The sequence below is a fragment of the Gossypium raimondii genome, chromosome 7 (genome assembly GCF_025698545.1).
Source record: "Gossypium raimondii isolate GPD5lz chromosome 7, ASM2569854v1, whole genome shotgun sequence".
Lineage (NCBI taxonomy): Eukaryota > Viridiplantae > Streptophyta > Magnoliopsida > Malvales > Malvaceae > Gossypium > Gossypium raimondii.
The window spans coordinates 4,958,738-4,980,993 of NC_068571.1; the positions used below are offsets into that span (position 1 = coordinate 4,958,738).

Sequence of the window (22,256 nt, forward strand, 5' to 3'; positions counted from 1 at the left end):
AAAAAATAATAGTTCAAGTTTATGTGTTTTCTTAATACATATCTAATTTACGGTTCATATTTAGGATTTATGACTACCTATTTTTACAATATTATTTTAAAGATTCTTCAAAATGTAACGTGACTTGTCATTATATCCAATTACTAGTGGATCGGATATGCATATCAATCAAAATTACTAAAAATCCCAAATGGACCAGAAAAATAAAAAGAAGGCCTTTTATCATCGTCGTCTTCCTAATGTAAAAGACAAGCCCATTGATCACTGAGAGAAGAGTCGCACAGTAATTCTCAAAGCAGCCAGGCCGAACAAAACTTAAAAAAATAATTAAAAAATCGTCGCCATTTTTTTTTCTTAAGAGCGAAATGCATAAATTTACACGAAGGACTTGATAGAGAGAGACTCGACAACGTGCTCATGGCTGGCATTTGCAGGGAGGTGTTGTATTTTAGGGTTAGTTCATGTCGTTTTGATTGAGGGCAACGACGTTGAAGGAGGGTCCGAAGCTTCAAAACCCTAGAAGGGAGTTAAAGTGGTAACGAGAGTGCTAAAAAACAGCGGGAACGTTTCAGGTGTTCCCCGGTGCTTTGCCCTAGCTGCCAATTGTTCGACTCGGTATCCAAATTCAGGTTATTTTTGCGCTAAATTTTTGTTTTCTAAACCCTAGAATTTTAGTAATGTTTCAAATTAGGGCAGTGTCCGTAATTTAATACGTTTAGGGTTTCCGTTTGTTTCCTTTTTGGTATTCTATACGCATTTCGATTGGATGCTAGTGAATTTACGCGGTAAGTGGTCTTCTCATGTGCATATATATACACTAATTCTAAGTTAAAATGCCCGGGAAGCTCATCAGGCTCTACATTGTGTTGTTCAGTTTCTAATTTTCAACCTATAGTGGCTATTTTCCTGGAATTTGAAGAGAACTCTTGTGCTAAGCTCTTTACATGCAATCATTTGCTTCTATGTATAATTGTGTACGTATATGCTTATTGTGCGTCTGTGATAGAATCATTACTATAATTCAGCTTTGATTTTGGTGTTCTAGTTAGTAGCAGGTATATATTCCTTTTTTGGGCTTTTTAACTGCCCAAAACTTAGTGGCAACTCTCTCCCCAAGCAAGTTAATTTTTTTTGTCAAATTTTCATGTATGTAAGGTGTTGAGTGAACTTTAATTGATTTTGAGAGAAATTGGTTATATTCAGTTGCTGTGAAACTATGTACAGGAGTGGGAAATTAATGAAGAGCAATATGCAATCAATGTGTTATATATTTTGTTACACCTTTTTTCCCTTCTGCAGAAAAAGAAAGAATAAAAAGGTTGTAAGCATCTTAGGGTGCATTTGTTTCGCTGAAAATAGCTTCTGGAAAATGATCTCTAGAAAATGACTTGATTTTCTGAAAAAGCTAATATTTTCTGGTGTTTGGATGATTCTGGGTACAATATTTTACATGTTTGGCAAATTTCCTGAAAACATTTTGTAGAAGTTGTTTTCAGTGAAACAAACACACATTAGAGATTTTTTCTTGACTTTTTATCTTTTGTTTTCTTTATTGAGTTTATTTTAGTGCTATAAAATTACATTTTGTAATGTTTTTGTGTATATATATTACAATGTTTTATTTTTTTTTATAAATGTTATGGCTGTCCAATTCCAATTTCTATTTCTTTTATCCAATTTTGAAATGTGAAGAATGACAGGTTCACCTACATCTAAAGAAGCTCTATTTGATGCTTTAACCAAATACACAACTTTTGGATCTTTGAATTTAGCAATAACTGCTTCAATTGCACACAGGAAAATACTCTCCACATCAGAGGGCTTGTTTACAAGACAACAATTCTATTGCAATTGAAAACTATACTCCGTCTAGGATAGAGCAAAATGTATGCTTCTGGAGAAAGCATTTCTTCAACACGATTAACCTACAAAAGATAGAACATGACAATTAGGTCCAAGAAGATATGTTTTATTGTCTTTATAAGGCTAAAAAACATGCCAATATATTATATATAAGGCTCAAAATATTTTGATGAACCAACCTAGAAATAGAAATTGCACAACCATAACATTTGACTAAAAGACAATCTAGCCTTTAGTGGAATTTTAGGGGCAGCAGGTTGCTTGTGTGTCTTACATATTACATATAGCAGCATTAAAGTTTTCCTTACTCTACCTTAACCACCACAAAATTCTTGTTAGTCCTACTTTTACCAGCCAAGAACTCTCCTTTATCCCATACAATTAGCACTCTTGCATGTTTCCTCTTATGATTGTTTCCCTACTTTTATGAGCACAAAAAAAGAAAAAAAAAAGAACAAATAATAAAGAACAAAAAACAAAGGGTAAATGGTAAATACATGCCTGAGCTAACTATACAACATAAGAGAAAAATCAATAATCATAGCTTAGCTTACACTTCCCAACCCTTCAAGACATCCTTAAGTGACAAAATGGAACTCTAACCTAAATGAACACCTAAACCAGCAAAAACTTCAATGATATACTTCAATTTTGCAATCAAATACTATGTTAATATGATGCAACAATCAATCAGTAGGCCTCAACCATGCACCATGGAAAGACATATCTTCTTCCCCTTCCCTGTCCCCTTTACTTTTTCTCTAAACTCCAACTCAGATGTTGAAATTCAATCCTTTGATGAATAGATATACATATAGATTCATTACATTTTTACTAATGATTTGTCATTGTAGTGCTGCAGTTAAATTGATTAGAAAGTAATCCCAAGTTTTCATATCAAGCATTTATATCCTTACAAAGCTGATAACTTCAAAATTTTAAATCCAAAATTAAATCAATTTAAAGCATATCCCTACTTTCCTATGTTATTAAGTAAATTATAAGGGTGTGTGAGAGTCAATTGTAAATGTATCAAAAAAGTAACTACAGAGAAAAAAGAAAAGAGGTACCTGTGTTTTCCAATTGGCTTCAGCATCCTTCTATTGCTGACTTAGAACTAAATTCTCTTGAAAAAAATACAAATGCGAAGCTGAAGCCCTAATATAATAACAAAATTGAAAGTGAATTTATTTATTTATTATAAGAAATAGAAGAAGAAAGGGAACCTGATTGGTAGAAGGATGAGTGAAACCAAAAAGATTGGGGATGTCATGCAATGAAGGAGCAGTGGAATTATCAGAGAAATCAACGGCCCAAATTCGGCCTACCCCCATCACTCCTTTCGCCTCTCCATGGTTCTTTTGTTCCTATCTCTTCTTTTCTCTAATATATATGAAAGGAATTCATCGGTCCTGCATTTTGGTTAATTTCTCATCATTGTCGATTATTTCTCTAAAAACCTCTAGAATTTTTGTTTCTCAAAGAGAGGACCGAAGAAGAAGAAAACGAGAAAGGGAGAGTCAAAGAGAGAAAGGAGATTGAGTTGCGTAAAATGTCTTCCGGATTTTAAAGTCGTAAGACATTTTATGGAAAAACGCTATCTTTTTTTTTAGTTGACTTGTAAAATGTTTTGCGTTGACCGAACTTAATTTCCTCAACCAAACGTTGGAAAATGATGAAAATATTTTCTGGAAAACAAATAAGTGAAACAATCGCACCCTAAGTTTGGCAGAAAGTTGCTCATTTGGAATAATATTAGTAGGTCTTAATCCAGTTCAAGTCTTTGTATCATGCATTTTGTTCGTTTCCAGGAAAAATCTTTCTACAGTGATCCTTTTTATGGTAAACAATGTATAGACTCATGTATAATTCTTCTGTTTCATGTATTATCATCCATTTGTTCGGAGTTTCTACCTTGTTCTTTTGGTGTTGATTTTGCATATATTTGAGCTTCCGGAAAACTCCCCATTTTTTGGATTATCTTGAGTGAGTTTGATGATATCTGTTAGTGATCAGCTTGCGTGATCCTGAACTGATACAAGCTCAAACCTTAATTGAATAATAAAATCATTTTTAATGTAGTTACAAAGGTTTTTGCATTGAAATGAAGGGGAGATAGTTATTGTAGTAGCTTGCTGCTTTTCAATTTTTTGTTTGTATTAGTTTCTATTTACTCTAGTAGTCTGGTTGATTCTGATACTTTTTCCAGATATCTATTGTAGGTGTTTACCAATACCTTCTTTTTTGCATCAATGGGAGGGGCCAGCCCGTAGATTTATAGGGAGGGATGCATGGATGCAGCTTGGGATCTGCATTGTTATTAAATGCTGAGGTTGATTCTATGGGAGGGGTTGTTGACAGCGGAGTTGACATTGGTGTCAAGACCTCCCTGCGTAGAGCAGCTATTGAGAAGGCTCAAGCAGAGCTTAGGTGATGCTTACATTCCACTTTTATTTACTATTTTATCATTCTAAAATTATGCACTTGGTTCACATCCCTAAGTACAAGCTACTTATTTTCTATCATCTTTTACATTTGTCTATATAACAGGCAGGAGTATGTTGTTCGTGAGGAAAGGAGAAGGGAACTAGAGTTTCTTGAGAAAGTATGCACTTTTATCTTCTCTTGTTATTCTAGTTTCTTATAGATTAATTTCACCATAAAACACGTTGCTGTCAGGGTGGCAATCCGTTGGATTTCAAATTTGGCAATGCAGCTTCAGTTAGTGTCCAGTCTACTTCTCTCACTAATCAGCAAGCAGAACATTTGGTTACCAGGTTTGTTCTTTTTACTGTTGTGTGTTACAATACTATGGTTCTGAATTGTATTGGAGCAACTAGCTGATGCTTCCCTGTCCGCTATTGTTGCAGTGATGCAAAAGGTAGTTTTGCACCCACTGCCTCACCTCATGGTGATTCCGTAGAGAGTAGTGGAAGACCAGGGATTCCTGCAGTTTGTGAACCCAGTAGTGCTGACAGTCTCTTACTATTTTCTGGTGAAAATGAGTTGCCTGAAGGTGAAAGGAAGTCTATGAATTCTCGTAAGTGGAATACTGTTTTTCCATCAGAGCAATCTTCTCGAATGGATGGAGCTCAAAATACCAAGGAATCAGAAGATTCTGCTATTTTTCGCCCATATGCTCGAAGGAACAGGTCCAAAATAAATCGAGATGGAGCACGATCTAGTCCAAAAGATATTGTTCAGGGTCGAGGTGGTCATGGCCCTTGTTTACCTGCTCATGTAGCATCGAAGGATGTGAAGGCTTTGACTTCTGAAACAAATAAGCAAAAGGGAAAGAACATACACTGTGTCGATGCCACAAAATTGACAACTTCAGATGGTGATTTGGCTTCAAAGATGATAACTTCTGATAATCAGTTCAACATGGCGTTTGATGGTGGTCAGGCTACAGAAGAAACAACTGATCAATCAAAAGGTGATATATCCGAAAGCAAGGTTGATGTCACATTTTCTAAAAGCTTGATCGATGACCTGCATAAGGAAACTGCTCAAGTTGAGGCTGATAAATCTCCAGTTAACTTGGTTCCTGCAGAGTCTGATCTTGTTGCAGGGAAGGAGCAGGGAGTTTCAACTGGTCTTGAAGAATCACCTGCAACAGGTACAACAAAAGCTGAAAATGGAACTGGTTATAACCAGCTAAATGGGTTTGGTGATGCCAAAAGAGATGAGGAAAAACCAATTGAAGGGCAAAATAGCAGTGTGGCAATAGGGATGAAGGGATTAGATTCAGTGTCCTCTTGCACTCAAAACAGTTTAAGATTAGATGTAAATAATGATAAAGATGTATATATAAATCCAAAAAATGTTGATTCTAATGGAAAGCTCGTGGAGCAAACATCAGAAAAAGAGGAGTCACTAAACTTAGCTGTTGGTGAAATGGCAAGACAAAACAGTGAGATTAAGGCTGTTGATAATGTTGCTGTTGTTCTTGATACTTATAGATCTGTGATTCAAAATGACTCTCTGAATGATTCTACTGTCAAAGTGGTGGAAGAAACTAGATCTGAATTGCAAAATGAGGTGAGCTGTCTATCCAATGATGAGGCACAACGAAGTAGTCATGCTGTATCAGAAGCTGAAAGGGAAGTTAGTACTGTGCCAGGTGATAATTCTAACTCCTACAAGGAAAACTTTTCGTCTAGTTTGCCTCAAGGTAAAATGGACAACAGTATTTGTGAGATTCCTGACACAACTTTGTTAGGAATAACCTCTATTGCTATTCCTGACACTCAAGCTAGTTTGGATAATCATGTGAAAGTGGTGGACAAGGCACATGAAGATTCCATTATGGAAGAGGCAGGGATTATAGAGGTGGTGTATCTTTCCTTGGATATATGCATAGTTATTGCTGATTTCTTAACTGAGATGTATTTTATTTTGTATTTTAAAATCTTAAATGGTCTGGCATTATGGTAAACAGGCTAAGCGGAAAAGAATTGCAGAGTTATCTGTTGCTAGCTTATCTATGGAGAACTGCCAAAAATCTCACTGGGACTTTGTTCTTGAGGAAATGGCATGGTTGGCAAATGATTTTGCTCAGGTACTATTTATTATAGAATATAAAATAGATTTAGCTTATGGGTTCTTTTATTTTCCCTTTATTATCTAGAGTTTTTTTTATTGTTAGCTTTACTTGATTAGTGTGCTTCTATTTGAAGTTGACTAGATAACAAAATTGGCAAATTTTCTTGGAGTTTTTCTTATTTATTTATTAATTTTATGTGCTTATAGGAGCGTCTTTGGAAGATGACTGCTGCTGCTCAAATATGTAGACGTGTTACTTTTACTTTGCGATTGCAACTTGAAGAAAAGAATCAGTATTGGAAACTCAGAAAAGCAGCTTTAATCCTAGCTAATGCTGTCATGGACTTTTGGCATTCAGCACAGTTGCTTCTAAATAGTAGGGATGCAAGTCTTGGTCCAAAAAACTGTGGCTATGATCTAGTGGGATCACAGGCTGATGAAGTTCTTAAGAACAACAATGCAGAACTTGATATGGTACTGGTTATATTGATGGACTTCTATTGGTCTTTAAGGTTTAATCATTTTATGCATGTCTTTCTATGTGATGACATTAATGATTATAATTTTTTATGTTTAATTTTCTTATTAAAGCTTGGTGGTAGTTTCTTTTAAATATTCAAATTCAGTTACTGTTTTTTATTTTTATTTTTTGCACATTGATTATCCACTAATATGTTCTGTTCTTTGGTACATGGTTTATCTTAGTTGCTATGTAGGAAACATGATCTGGGAGAACTGGCTTGCTTTAAAAATGTAGAGAAGAGGTTACTGAGAACTTTGGTATTTATATGGATTTTAGTCTTCTTCTTATTAAAACCTTTTTGGATTTTAATTTTAGTTTATATGAAATGTGGTCTCTGTGTTTTTCGTTTAGTGTGTTGGCTTTCTGGGGTTGGTTGGATTATTTGATGATTGAGTTCCTAGGGTCTGGATTATAAGTTAAAATTTAAATCTAAATGCATATGGTCTTTGGAATTCAGATCAAGAAAATCCAATTAAGTATTTGGAATTATTGATAGCTATAGAGCTGTTTGGGCTTGTTTTCCTCGTCTTCAGTAACTTTGTTTTGCAAAATTGCTGAATATTTTATATTCATGTTCTAGTTGTATCAGATCTTTGAAATACTCTACTTTATGTCTCATCTTTTTCTGCAACATGTTATGGAGAAGGATACAAATAAGGAGCAGCAGCAGCACCCTGGAAATGACAATGAACTTGCTATTCAGGCATATGCTCTTAGATTTTTAAAATATAGCAGTTCCTCTGTTCCATCACGTCAAGCTGATACAGCAGCAACTTCTGACAGGATATTTGACTCAAGCATTATGGACAGCTCTTGGGATGAACACCTAACTGAAGTACGACTTATTTTTTCTTAGCTTTTCAGTTTTATTAGCACATTATTGTTGGCTTTTGAAGATGGCTTTTTGATCCATTTGTTTTAACCAGTTGTATCTGTTAACATGCATGCTCATTCTGGACTCTGGAGTTCTTATCTTGTGGAAATTCTTTGTACATCCTATGCTCAAACTTTTATGTACTTTATTTCCAGGAAAGCCTCTTCTATGCAGTTCCTTCAGGTGCTATGGAAACCTACCGAAGATCTATTGAATTTTATTTGGTACAGACTGAGGTAAATGTAGGTTCTTTAATGAGTTTATACATTGTCTTTTTTCTTTTGTCCCCCCTATATTTTTACAGTAATCTGAAGAAAAATTGCTGGACTTGTATGATTCATCCGAAATCTTGCTTATTTTTTAATTTTCCCCCCAGAAAATTGAGAGTAACGTGCAAGAGGTGGTTGAAACATCTGTTTATGATGCTGGAGCCGGTAATCATGACACTTTTTTGTTTTGATTATCTTTGTTATTCAATAGTCATATGTTCCTTACAACTTCTTCAAATTCAGAGTTTCCATATGGCAACTTTGTGTATGATGAGGATGAAGGAGAAACAAGTATGTATTATTTGCCTGGAGCCTTTCAAGGTAGCAAATCGTCAAAACTAAACCAGAAGAAGCGGACAATGAAAATTATGAAATCATATCCTCCTGCAAGATCATATGAAATGGGTTCTGATTTGCCTTATGGAAACTGTGCTCAACAATCAACCTTAATGGGTAAAAGGCCTGCAAGTGGTCTAAATGTTGGTCCAATTCCAACGAAACGTGTTCGCACTGGTCCCAGGCAGAGGGTTTTAAGTCTTTTTAGCTGTGCAGCTGCTGCTGGGGGTTTACAAGCTCCAACAAAAACAGATGCTTCTAGTGGAGATAATAATTCTTTTCAGGATGATCAGAGTACTTTGAATGGAGGATTCCAGATCGAGAAAAGCACAGAGGTTGAATCAGTTGGGAACTTTGAAAGTCAGCTACAAAATGACCGTGCAGAACCACCAACAAAAGCTAAAAAGAAGAAAAAAACCAAGAATCTTGTACGTAGGGATTCTTCTGTTTTACTGACACTGGGTTTTTTTATAATGGAATGGTATAGTTCCATTATTTTCCTTAGTTTCTAAGGTCATGAATCGTGTTTCTGGTAGGGTTCTGCATATGATGAGGGTTGGCAACTTGAATCTACTCATAATGAACTGGTAATTTGTCATCTTCAGCTCTGTTGCTTGATGTAAATGATCTTTTGCTTTATCGTTTTCTTCCTCTTTAATGGAATAGTACAGTCATTTTATCATTAAGAAACTTAATTTAATTTTTTCTTCTTGGATGTCTAATTACCATTTTTGGTCCTTGTATATGTTAATTTAATTGTGCAACTTTACCTAGCTTGAGATTCATTTTCAAAGGTATTATAGGTTCTTAAGTTGATTTCTGAATATCCTCAGTCAGATTTGTCCAGTTTCTTGATGAAGGAAACTTTTAAAGCTTTGAGGTCATTTTAGTATTTTCAAAATTTTATGAGATCAAGGACTAGGTGGATCAAGTTGACTTCCTGCTCCCCATGATAGTTGTGATGAACTTTATTTTATGATGATTCCATTTATTTTGCAGGGGAATTATTCCAAAAAGAGACCTGAGAGTTCTCATTTTGATTCTAATGGAACCAGCGGTAAAGCTTTTTTTATCATATTTGATTTAATCACGGGTTACGTGGTTGGGTATATCTATTTTATGTCATGTTCTTCACCCATCATCCTGTCAATTATCTTTTTATTAGGTTTATTTGGGCAACATAATGCCAAGAAGCTGAAGATAATGAAGCAACAGCTAGATAACACTTTTGACATCACTTCAAATGGATCAATCCCTTCACCAGTAGGGTCCCAGATGAGTAACATGTCCAACTCCAGCAAAATCATCAGATTAATGCATGTTTCTGACAAGAGTAGAAAAGCCAAAACACCCAAGGTATTTTTTCCTTTTACCTGTTTGTTGATTGTCTGCTTGATAATGTGCTTCAGAGTTCGTCTTAGCTCCAGTGTAATTGTTAAAACAATGTAAACTTCCTCCAGATGTCTGCTGCTCAGCCTGGTTCTAGTACTCCATGGTCATTACTTGAAGATCAGGTTAACTTTTGTTATCTTTTTTTGTGAAATTATCTTCAATTCCTGGTCGCATTTGAACATGTCCATGAGATGTTACTGTATTTATGCTCAGGCACTTGTTGTCCTTGTACATGACATGGGTCCAAATTGGGATCTCGTAAGTGATGCCATCAACAGTACCCTTCAACTTAAGGTTAGTGCACGAGTAACGTGTCTATACAAACATATTAGGTCATGTATGGCTTCCTTTTAATATGTCTAGAATAACACTAAATTGTCACCAATGACGCGTCCATTGCTCTAAAACCGCTACTTGTTCTTATAAATGTCTATAATTTCTTTAACTTCTCGATGTGTCAAGTGCATATTTCTCAAGCCTAAAGAATGTAAGGAACGCTACAAGATTTTAATGGATAGGAGTGGAGATGGAGCTGACAGTGCTGATGATTTAATGTCTTCTCAGTCATATCCATCCACATTACCTGGCATTCCAAAGGTCCCTTCTCTTCTCAAAAGCTAGTAGATTCATATTTTTGTTAATATACTGAAGGTGGATATTTTCCATGAAGCTAATTTTGTCTTCTATGGTTGGCTTCTACTGCTGTATTTCATGCAGGGAAGTGCTAGACAGTTGTTTCAACGTCTGCAAGGGCCAGTAGAAGAGGAGACTCTTAAGTCTCATTTTGAAAAAATTATACTTGTTGGCAAGAAACAGCACTACCGGCGGTGTCAGGTATAAGTGAAGTTTAGAGTGCATTTATTTTATCTCTAGAGGTCCTGGCATGTTTTTAGTTTTAAGAATAAGCCAGTAGTTTAACCTAGTTGAAGATAGTCCTTTTGGCATCTTCAATGCAATCAAGTTTTCAGTTTTTTATACGAGTTTGATGCAACATCTGACTATGGGCATTTAAAGAAGACTTTTATGCACTGTTAGTTCAATTTCTTAAGGTGCATGGGACTTGATTAAAATATGCTAGATATACCTTGTTAAACTTCTCTCGTTTTAGTTTATAAGTGAAGCATTTTCCCCTTGTAGTTTATTAGTTTTATTAGAGAATGGATTAGACTGAACACAATCAATTGAGTTTATTAAATGAACTATATCAATTAAAGTCTAGCTTATTACATTAATTCATAATTTTTTTTTGATATACGTGTTATTTCACGCATTAATTCATAAAATTTCTTTGATATATATATGCCTTTATTCCACTTAGGTAAGTGCTCTTTTTGCACCTTGCTCCTCGGACAATATAGGGGCCCTAGCATTTCAAGTTCACCTGTAGCCCTTTACAACTCTGGTTTTAGCATTCAGTGGTGTGGCAAAAATATGATGAAAACCTAGTCTTAATACTTGAAAGCATCCTAAATTCTCCTTCTTTTATTCACTTTGGTTCTTCCAGCCTTTTCTCAATTGTCCCTTCTGTCTTCTTGTGTATTGTAAAGCATGATAACCAGGATTTGAAGCAGATAGTGCCGGTCCACAATTCTCATGTTAAGTCTCTTTCAGAAGTCTGCCCAAATAACCTAAATGGAGGGGTTCTAACGTAAGCTTTGCTGCTTCCATTTTTGTTAAAGTTTTAACTTGTTAATTCATTCATGTTTTCTAGTTTTTCATTGTTCTTTGTATTATGTTTTATTTTGATTGTAATGGACTGTAATATCATTTTCTATCATTTGGATAAAGGCCTCTCGATTTTTGTGATGCCCCTGCATCAAGCAAAGATGTTCTTCCTCTAGGATATCAGGCTAGTAGTTTAGCAATATCGAATCAAGGAGCTGTGGGACCAAGGCTTCCTGCATCTGGAGCAAATTCGTCGCTGCAGGGATCTTCTAATGCGGTTCTTGGCAGTAATTTATCATCACCCTCTGCTACACTCGATGCTTCTGTGAGGTATTAAGCTAATTTGTAGCTTGCATTCTCTGTGTGCATAGTATCACATGCTATTATTAGTATCTGTTGTAACATGCATTGCATGTGAATATCTGCTATTTTATTTATTTTTGAATAAGTTGAGCATTCTACAAATAAATAAACAAAGTGTAAATTTGCCTTAGCATATATATGTTCCATGCGCAAATTATATTGATATTAATTAATATAAAGTCTTTTGTTTTAATGTTAATGTAAATTAAATTCTATGCAAATAAACAAAAATTAATGTGAACTTTAACCCTTTTATTTTAGAATCTTGAAGATAAAGCAATTCATTAATTTTAATTTTTAAATTTATTACTTAAGTAATTAAATTAAATTTCTTACTCTTAATTTGGATAGATTTTATTAACAAGTCTATTTAACAAAAGTATTTTAATGAAAATCAAACTTCTTATAAATTAGATAATTTATTCATATAATACAGAAGTATTTACAATGATTTTTTAGAAATATATTAAACAACAAAGGCTACTTTTAGTTAGTTCAGAAGTTTCTCCTCATTCATGTTTTTTAATATATATTATATACCAATGGCACAAATTGTGGTCATATTTGCTCTCAGGGATGGTAGATTTGGTGTTCCAAGAACATCTTTGCCAGCTGATGAGCAGCATAGAGTGCAGCAACATAATCCAGTCTTATCTGGCAGGAATGTCCAGCAGTCCAAATTGACTCTCCCTGGGGCTATTTCTGGGTCAGATCGTGGGGTTCTTATGCTGGCTGGTGGAAATGGTGTGGGCATGATGTGTGGAATAAATAGAAACATGCCAATGTCAAGGCCAGGCTTTCAAGGAATGGTATCATCAACAATGCTAAATTCTGGCAGCATGCTCTCCTCCAATTTGGTGGGAATGCCTAGCCCTGGAAATATGCACTCTGGACCAGGTTCTGGTCAAGGAAACTCTACATTGAGACCTCGGGATACCATTCACATGATGCAAGTAAGTTATTTACTTTTCAAGGAGCAGTATGATCAAGTCTGTTCTTCAACATGCTATTGCAGTTTGGGGTTCTTTTGTCCCATATTAACGATAATTGTTATATACCAAGAAATCATTTAATATTTCCCCCAGTGATTTGTATTCATTCAAATAAGTAGCAATCTACTACAAAGTGAACAATCTGGATATTGCAGTATTACAAATTTAAAACCAGCCAAAAAAAGAAAAAAAGAAGAGCAGTTAAGATAAGCATTTCACCAGCTAATCTGCAGTACGCATTAATCCTTGAATCTTGTATCCAACAACCTTAATTCAATTAACAAGTGCTGTATTAGAATTAGCTTTGCTGCCATGAATTCTCCTATTCTCTCAATCCAAAGATAGGCACTCCATGCTAATCTTAGACTGACTGCAATCAACCCCTTCCCTTGAGCTCTTGCTGCACCCATCTAAATCTAGAATGGGGACTTCAGTTCTAGATATATATGGCTTTTCAGAGGATTGCTTGCTGCAAAAAATTTCATCAAAATTTTCCTTTACCTATGGTTCTGTGTAGCAAGCAGATCTGGGTAATTCCTTTCTTTATGTGTAACGACTTCCAATTGAGGAATTTAATTTAGGCTTGATAATGGGGGTTTGTTGAACTCAATGCCTTAAAGCTGGTTGGTAAATCTCGCTTTGTTGTGTTTCTTTTGATGAGTATTCCTCTAGGAACTGAAATGCGTTTGATATAGCATTTTTATTTTTGTTTATTTAAAAATTACATTGAACTTCTGGATAATCAATGATATTGGTACTCTAATTTTTGCGTGTTATGGTGATCTAGAACAGTCTTTCAAACTAAGATGATTTTCCTTTTTGTTTGATAGCCTGGTCACAGTCCAGAGAACCAGAGGCAAATGGTGGTACCTGAGCTCCAACTGCACGTTCAAGAGAACAGCCAGGGAATTGCTGCCTTCAATGGGTTGACTTCTGCTTACCCTAATCAATCAACCCCATCGCCTGTTCAGTCATATCCAGGTCATCCCCAGAAGTCCCATGGGCTGAACAACTCTCTTCAGGGTTCTAATGGTTCACAGCAGCAAGCATATGCCATGCGCCTTGCTAAAGAAAGGCAAAGGCAGCAGCAGCAGCAGCAGCAGCAGCAGTCTCATATGCATCAGCAACATCAAAAGTTTGCTGTATCTAATGCTTTGAAGCCACATGTCCGACCTCAGACTCAACTTCCCGTATCTTCTCTTCAGAGTAGTTCCCAGATTCAATCTCCAGCTTCAACTCAGGCAGTATCGCTTTCCCCTCTAACACCATCTACGCCAATAACTCCTATGTCATTACATCAGCAACAAAAAAACCACTTGGTGCCTCGTGGGCTTGGTAGGAGTTCCCGACCTGGTGCTAGTGGGTTGAACAATCAGATAGGCCAGCAACAACAGCGGCAGCTTCAACAACAGCAGTTTCAACAATCTGGAAGGCACCACCCTCAGCAACGGCAACAAACACAATCTCAGCAGCAAGCTAAACTTTTGAAGGGAGCAGGGAGGGGGAACATGCAGGTGCATCAGAACCTTTCTGTTGATCCTTCTCCTCTGAATGGCCTTAGCATGGCCTCTAGCAACCAAGCTGCTGAGAAAGGAGAGCAGATGATGCACTTAATGCAAGGTCAGGGCCTGTATTCTGGGTCTGTTATGAGCCCTGTCCAACCATCTAAACCTCCAGTTTCTTCTCAGTCCATGAATCATTCCCAGCCACAGAAAAAGCTACTTTCTGGGGCAGTACCCCCTTCTACAAAGTATCTCCAGCAGATGGCTGCACATTCTGATAATAGTTCTCAAGTTCAGGTTTCCACAGCGCCTTCTGGTCATACACAATCAGATGTGCATCAGTCTGTCCTGCCAGCAGCTATGGGTCCAAACTGCCAGCACTTGCAGCTACAGTCACAATCACATAAAAAGCAAGTTAATCAAAGCCAGCCTACTGTTAAAAGGATGATTCAGCAGAATCAACAAGTGAATTCTGATCCTTCCAGCAAATCTCAAGCTGAGCCAGCCCAAGCTGACCAACAGCCCATGAGTAATGCTTCACTTATGGGTACAGCCACAACAATGGCAATGCCTCAGGCTGCCATTGATTCAGCTGACAATGTATCGGTTGTTTCTCCTTCTGTTGGCCCTCAGTGGAAACCATCAGAATCAGTGTGTGATCTGGGTTTGCCAAATGTGGCCACTCAAGTGGGATCCATGGGGAGCCCTCCTCATCCAAATTCTGCTCGTAGTGATTCGCTACCTTCTGTCAGCCAAGTGTTAGGGAAGAGACAATTATCAGGTAGTCTACCCTCTAATGGGAGTACTGATGGGGCACAGTGGCCACAACAGCCACAGATACAACAATCTTCCACATTGCCACCATCTCAACAACCTTACCAGCAGTTACAAAATCAGCATAGTTTGCTGCCACAACAGCAGCCATTGCAACAGCAGTCGCAACAGCAAACTCTGCATCTACAAACAGTACAGGGAAGCTTGTATCACAGGCCTTCTAATTCTAAGCTGGAATGAAGCAATTAGTGGTTGGAGCAGTTCCAACAGCAATGGGTCCTGCCATGATTGAGTTTGTTTGCCCAAGTAACAGCAGTGTACAGGTAATAACTTTTACGGATTTAGGCAGGTTTGATATGGTGTTATATGTTAGGTTGGCATACTAGGAAGCATTAGAACATTTAGAATTATTATCATGTTGTAATATTGGAATGAGATGAATTATATCCGCTCTCTGCCACATTGTTGCATTATTGTTTTGTTAAAACTTCTGACAATTATTTATGGATAGCTATTTTTTAACTCTAGCTGTCTGTGGGTGCTTATCCATGTATACTATTTGATTTGTATAAATTTGTTGTCTTTTTCTTTTCCTTTTTGTTTATTTCTTTGGTATTTAAATTTTATTAAACTTGAATAGAGAGTGGAGACTAATCAGGCTGTGGTTTTAACGCAGATGAAGCTGGTAATATCATATTGGCATTGCAATGTGGAAAGAGGTTGCTGCTATTTGCAGGTTAGAAATACACGGAAAGTATTGGACATTTTTTGGGGTTTCTACTTTTTGGTTTTTAGGGCATCATGTATATAACCACTTAGAGTATAGGGAAGTGGAGACAGATATAGTGGCATTTGTACATAGGTCACATCTCCCTTTTCCATGGTTTCTTTCTTTTCGGCCCAGTAGATCAGTGCATGTATTTATTACCCTTTGAGGTCTAGTGGGTATCTAGCAATCATTGTTATGGGCAAAAAGCCTTTGGGGAATTTTGTGAATATTAAGGTTTGTTGTGGTGTAGACACTGGTCACTGCTATTAGAACGACCAGCAGCCGTCACTGCTATAGCCATGGCCATGGCCATTCCCACCCAAGCATTTATTTGTAATTTGTAAACAGTCATCAGATTCTCATAATAAAAAAATCCTTTAATTGGTGCATACCCTTTCCATTCCCTATTCCTTCTGGGTCTACCATAAGCCCCTGTGTTTCTTGCTTATGAAACTTGAGAATTTAGTTCTGTTTGGTTAGTTCATTAGCATCTGCAATGAGTGTCTTTTCCCTTTTTTGACTGGAAAAAAAAACTATATCCAAAATTTTTAACAGACCTGAAATGCAGTACAGAAAGCTCTTTGCTTGGCCCTTTTGTAATTTTTATCTAATTTGAACTAAACTGCAATAAACAGTCAGATGCATAACTTTTTGAGTTATCAACTCTATTATATTCCTTCCCTCATTTTTCCTACAATATTCTCCATACATTAGCCATCCAAGTGTTTGAAGTACACAAAGACCATACTTGTTATGCATTTTCAGATTCCACCGATACTAAATTAACCAGTGCTTCAAATTAGCACCAAAGGATCAAACGTATACTGTAGCTTGTTAGAAACCTCCAAGCAGTAATATGTTTCAAAGAATTTCTGGGCATTATATAAATAGTGACCTTCAGGTTTCAAGTTAAAAGTGTAAATACACAGAAAAATTCCTAGTTCCTAGTAAGTTTAAGTATCTCGCGGAGTGAGATATTCGTATGAGAATATGATCATTCAAAGATTCTTGAAATATATATACATGCATTGAAAACTGAACTATGAGATATGATGTGATGATTGCTCACCCTCGTCCTTTAAGGGCATTATATAAATAGTGACCTAGAGAAATTCCTAGTTCCTAGTAAGTTTAAGTATCTCACGGACTGAGATGTTCGTATGAGAATATGATCATTCAAAGATTCTTGAAATATATATACATGCATTGAAAAACTGAACTATGAGATATGATGTGATGATTGTTCACCCTTATTAAAGATGAAAATGGGATTTCAATCCTTACCCGTCATTTAATAATGAAGTCAGGCGTTCAATCTCTACCATGAAAATAGAGAACATTTAATAGTTAATCGTTTACCTATTTGGAAAGCATCCGCGATAAGAGAATCATTGGCAGTGGACACTCTGGTTTTGACAAAAAAAAAAATACATTGAGAAACCTAGACATACTGTGGATGACCTTAAGCTCATCATTCATCAATGAAAGCCAAAGATAGAAGAAAACAACCCACTAGAACAATTGCTAGATAAAAACAGTTTCAAAGCTTAATCATGTGATCAGACTAGAAATACTGTTCAAAAGAGTTAGGCACCAGAGAGAGCAGAAATGCAAAATCTCAACAATTGCAGTTCAAAAATTATGTTCAGTTCCATCACTAATAAGTCTATACAACCTGAAGCTCCAATAGAAGAAAGTTTCTTGAAGAACCCAAATCTTGCTCCACCTTCACTCCTTTGTTTGTGACCCCAAACTGGTTGATATGGCATCCACAATTTTCTTCTCTGAGTTCAATATCATCTCAATCCTTTTGTTTTCCATTTCCTTTCTCAACCTTTCAGTTTCATGCATTATCTCCATTTTTTTCCTTTCCATCCTCATAAACCTGTCTGCAAATCTCCTAATTTCCATTGCTAGTTCCACTCCTTTGTCTTCTTCCCCCTTTCCCGTTATTGCTGCATCACCATCCCCTTCCTCTTCTGTTCTAACCCTTTTCTTCATTAGCCCAGAAAACCGGTTCACAACACTCGGCCGCCGCAATATGTAATTGATGCTGCGGCTTTTGCTGAACCGGTTTCCTCCTTCATGTTCTTCGTCATCTTCTTCTTCTTCCTCGATTGGGTTGTTTTCGTCGTCGTTATGGTAGTAGTTCCCAGCTTCATGTCCGTTTGGAACAATGGAAGTCAATGGTCGAGCCGAGATAGGCAAAGGCCCTTGCTCCAGAGCTTCCATGGCGTCGTAGTAAGGCCAAGGGGAAGCAGAGCCGAGGTTTTGGCGTTCGGAGCGGTAGCGACGGCGGAGTTTCTCCATCTTGTGACGGCACTGGAGGGCAGTTTTGGCTGCGGAATCATCGAAGAGGCCGCAGCGAGTGGCGACGGTTACGGCGACCTCCTCCCATTGGTTGGCTTTGAGTTGGCCGCGCTGGAGAGAGTACCATTTTTCTTGGTAGGCTTGGATTAGGTTGAGAGTCTCTGGGTGAGTCCAAGGAAGTGATTGAGGTTTCTTAGCCGCCGGCGATGGATCATAAGACATAGTTTAGGCCTTGGGGGTTCAAAATTCAAAGAGGTCTTTTTGAATTGGGGGCTTTAAATTTTGATTATTAAGGTTTGGGGGGCGGCGCGAGGGAAGGATGACGGTGGTGGCTGGCGGTGGAGCTAGGTGGCTAATATGTCTTCCATTTTTTAAGTTTCCGTTTTAAAAATATTTTATGGACCCGAACCCGAAAATTTTGTTCTGGATCTGTACTTGAAATCAGGCCCAACCCTACTACTCAAATGGGTTCCCCGGACCCGGCTGTGTCCCTTTATCCACTACGGAATTTTGAAATTTCATGTATTTCTATATTTTTTCGATTTTGAAATTACAATTTTGATCAAAATGTAGGTGTTGATTTCATTCGCTTAAATTCTATTAATTTCAATTTCCAATAAATTCTTTTTGAAATATAAGAATAGGGTAAATCCCAAACCACAAACACGACTAGAGCGACTCGAATCCAGACCACACCTGAGACAGTTAACATCCTGATTTTCAGGCCATCACATGGAGTTCTTAATTTTCAAGATTTAATCAATGTTAAATTTATTCAGTTTTGTTATCTCTAAAATTTTATACGACAAATATAATATCAAATGTATATTATCATATTAGTTTTTTTTATATATATATTACTCACAAAAAAAGTCAATTAATGGATTTAATGATCATCTTTTATGTTAAGATTGGAATTTCAAATTTTGAAAAACCGTAGGAATTAAGGCTCTCTTTGGAAGGGTGGTATGATTAGTTTTAGTGAGATTAAAAGTAGTAGTGGCAGTTAAATTAATTATTGTGGTGATGGGATTTAATATAATAGTTTTAGCTCAATTAGTATGGATATTGTTGTCAATAAAAGAGAACGTTTATTTGAGTATGCTGAAGCACATTATCCTCCTATTTATAGGTTGGAGAGGGGCTATGGGTAGTTCTAAACATTTTGTAAAAATAAAAATAAAAGCGAGATATGATTAGTTTTATAATCAAATTGTTTAAAAAATTATTAATGAGATATGTATTTAGATTCAAACGCAATTATAGCAATGAAGTAATAATGAAAATGACTATTAAGAATCGTAGATTGAAAATTATACTTAATACAAGTATTAAATTATGAAAATTACATCAAATTATAGTTTTATTAGATTAAATAATTGTACATAATGAAATATGCCAAACTATTAAGGATATTAATGAAAATTCAGTTTATACAATGAAAATTCAGATTTATTTGATATTATAAAATTAATAATTTATTAAAATTTATTAAAATATATATATTTTAAATAATAATTTTATTAATGAAGAATATTTTATTTTATATGTATATTTATTTGTAATGATTCGTATTAATTTTATAATAATATTATATAAAATATTTTTATAGATTTATTTCATTTAATAATAATTTATAAGTTTTTTTAACTATCTTTAATCTTTTAAAACCATATTTGTGAAAGGAAAAGTAAAATAAAGGGTAAAATTGTGAAAGTCTGTTTCACTGGAATGCAAAGCTTCTCAGTAGAGCATAAATTCTATTAAAAAATAAACCAATGTGTTTTAAGCATCCAATAGAATATGGATTAAATTAATAATTTTATGCATACTACAACACTAATAATAAAATGATTAAATTTTACTATTAGTTCCTATACTTTAAGAAAGTTACAGATTTAGTCCCTATACTTTAAATTGGTCATTTTAGTCTTTGTATTTTCAAATTTTAAAATTTCAATCCTCACCATGATAACTGCTAAATTCATTAAGTTCTACTATTTTCAAAATCGATACAATAAATATGTTGTCATATTTGCAATATTATGTTAACTTGTTATTTCCACATACTACTTACTAGAAATCTAGTTAATGGATTAACGATTGTCATGTGTATCTAAAGTGAAATTTTAAAATTCAAAAGGATAGAGACTTGGAAAGATCTAATTGGAAAACATTGGTTAAATCTAAAACTATATGCGCAAAAGATACGACTAGTAATTGATTTTAACTAAATAAATTTAACTGCTATTATTTAGGTTAAGACTAAAATTTCAAAATTTGAAAAGTATAAGAATTAAAATTTACCAAATTAAAGTATAAGGACTAAATTCATAATTTTCATAAAGTACAAAGACTAATAGCAAAATTTGGTCAAATGAGTTTAGTTGGAAATGAAACTTTGGATTTGTAAAGTGCAAGCATTGAAATTAACCAATTCAAGGATTAAAATTAATCAAATTAAATTATCAAAAAAAATTAATCAAATTAAAGTACAAAAATTTTAACGACCCGGAATTCAGTGGTGTTGCAAATTACGGTTTTGAGCCTTTATTTTTGTAAACCGAGCCCATAAATATTAAATAGAAATATTTATGGAGTTAGTGTATAAATGATTTGAAATTCGATTAAGTAATTTAGCCAAAATTATGATTAATTAAGGTCTAGGGACTAAATTATAAAATTTTAATCATTATAAATTTTTAATTAGAAAAGGCTTGAGGACTTAGATGAAAATTATCTAAATAATTAAAATAATAAATAAATTAAATTAAAATATACGACAGTGAGAAAGAATTATGTTAATTAATTAAGGTTAAAATATGGTAATTTAGGTATAAATAATAAACATAATGGAAAGAAAGAGAAATGTTATCATCTTCATCTTTCACCCGTGAAAATCAAAGGAAAAAAAAAAAAAAAAAGAAGAAAGCTTGAAAACCCTTGGATATTCAACTATCAAATTCATCTAAAAACAACGTTGAACAGCCAAGAGGGTAAGGAAAAGCAAAAGTTGATGACGAATGACGTGAGCTTTTGATTTGTATTTCTATTATTTGAGATCAATCTAATTATTACATATCCATGTTAAATTGTAAGATTTAGTAATGAGGTAAGTATATACTGGTTGTATCAATTAAATTGTGGTGATTTATTTGGTATATCAAGATAGAGGACTAAAGTGAATAAATTATAAAGTAACATGATTTAGTTGATATGTGATAATTGGTATGAAATTGAGTTGAAAAATGTTATATGATGTGTTGAAATGGTGAATTGATGATGAATTGAGAATGATAGAATGTGAATCGAACTATGTATCGAACTATGTGATGAAATTGGAAAATTAGTTACCCTATTAACTGTTCAGGCAGAATTGGATATAATTGGCATTATACAAGCCCAAATATGCCCGGGCCCAAACCAATAAACAAGCCCAATTAACAGCCCAAAACCCAAATTAACCTAGCCCAAACATTAACCCAAAACTTAGCCCAAAAAGAAAACATCAGCAGAAACCCTAAAGCAGCCACCAACAGTTTGGCGCCGCAACTGCTACCTCTTTGCGCGCCTCCATCGTAGCACCCACCCCGCGCACGTCACGCACGAACCTACAGCAACAAACAGTCAACGACTACAGTAAAATAACGAAAAAGAGTTATATTATTTTCATTGTTATTTTCGGCTATTTAAAAGCCGATTAAAATCTGTAAAATGGGGGGGGGGATTTGAGTGTAAAGAGATACAAATACAGAGACGAAAATACAGAAAAAGAGAAATACATTTTCCCTTTGAATATAAAGGTGGTTTTTAAATTTTGTTTTCTTTTCAGTGTTTTTTATGTTTACTATTGATTTATAAAAGGAAGAGAGGGAAGAGAAGTTTACCTCCGTGTTCGGGCCGTCGTTTTGGGATCATCTCCGCCGTCATTGGAGCTCCGGTGGCCGACGAACGACGGCGCAGAACGAAAAAGAGTTTTAAAAAAAACCTAGCAGAGTGTTAAAGAATATTTTTTTTCTTTCCTTTTATTTTGTGGGCTACAGATTTTTTTTAAAAAAAAAGAGAAGGGAAACTGTTTT

The 22,256-nt window shown here is 35.3% G+C and overlaps 2 protein-coding genes across 10 annotated transcripts; one reads left to right on the forward strand and one right to left on the reverse strand.

Annotated features, from left to right (window-relative positions):
* The first annotated feature begins 264 nt into the window (after positions 1-264).
* On the forward strand, positions 265-16,256 carry LOC105804737 (chromatin modification-related protein EAF1 B). 9 transcript variants are annotated; one of them, XM_052633336.1, is made up of 24 exons: positions 266-629; positions 4,086-4,293; positions 4,414-4,468; positions 4,543-4,640; positions 4,734-5,986; positions 6,086-6,195; positions 6,305-6,424; positions 6,616-6,882; positions 7,566-7,766; positions 7,961-8,047; positions 8,182-8,239; positions 8,318-8,838; positions 8,947-8,997; positions 9,410-9,467; positions 9,576-9,766; positions 9,871-9,924; positions 10,016-10,096; positions 10,265-10,399; positions 10,520-10,636; positions 11,350-11,450; positions 11,591-11,797; positions 12,405-12,783; positions 13,653-15,421; positions 15,775-16,256. In XM_052633336.1, the coding sequence occupies exons 2-23, from the start codon at positions 4,151-4,153 to the stop codon at positions 15,336-15,338; spliced, it is 5,973 nt and encodes a 1,990-aa protein (XP_052489296.1). In that variant the 5' UTR covers positions 266-629; positions 4,086-4,150; the 3' UTR covers positions 15,339-15,421; positions 15,775-16,256. The 9 variants fall into 9 exon arrangements, with proteins under 9 accessions (XP_052489295.1, XP_052489296.1, XP_052489291.1 ...); XM_052633335.1 differs by having other exon boundaries at positions 265-629; positions 4,734-6,195; positions 12,492-12,783; XM_052633331.1 differs by having other exon boundaries at positions 4,073-4,293; positions 4,734-6,195.
* A 1,059-nt stretch (positions 16,257-17,315) lies between these two features.
* Positions 17,316-18,547, reverse strand: LOC105804734 (trihelix transcription factor ENAP2). Its single transcript, XM_012637449.2, has one exon. It carries the CDS (start codon positions 18,397-18,399, stop codon positions 17,596-17,598), a length of 804 nt encoding a protein of 267 aa, XP_012492903.1. The 5' UTR covers positions 18,400-18,547; the 3' UTR covers positions 17,316-17,595.
* Positions 18,548-22,256: the final 3,709 nt, after the last annotated feature.

Bases quoted from the DNA above. Each gene is read 5' to 3' on its own strand.
- LOC105804734 (XM_012637449.2), bottom strand. From the start codon at position 18,399: ATGTCTTATGATCCATCGCCGGCGGCTAAGAAACCTCAATCACTTCCT.
- LOC105804737 (XM_052633331.1), top strand. From the start codon at position 4,151: ATGCATGGATGCAGCTTGGGATCTGCATTGTTATTAAATGCTGAGGTT. The intron at 8,998-9,409 runs GTAATTTGTCAT...TTTATTTTGCAG, and splicing joins AATCTACTCATAATGAACTG to GGGAATTATTCCAAAAAGAG. The intron at 11,798-12,404 runs GTATTAAGCTAA...ATTTGCTCTCAG, and splicing joins ACACTCGATGCTTCTGTGAG to GGATGGTAGATTTGGTGTTC.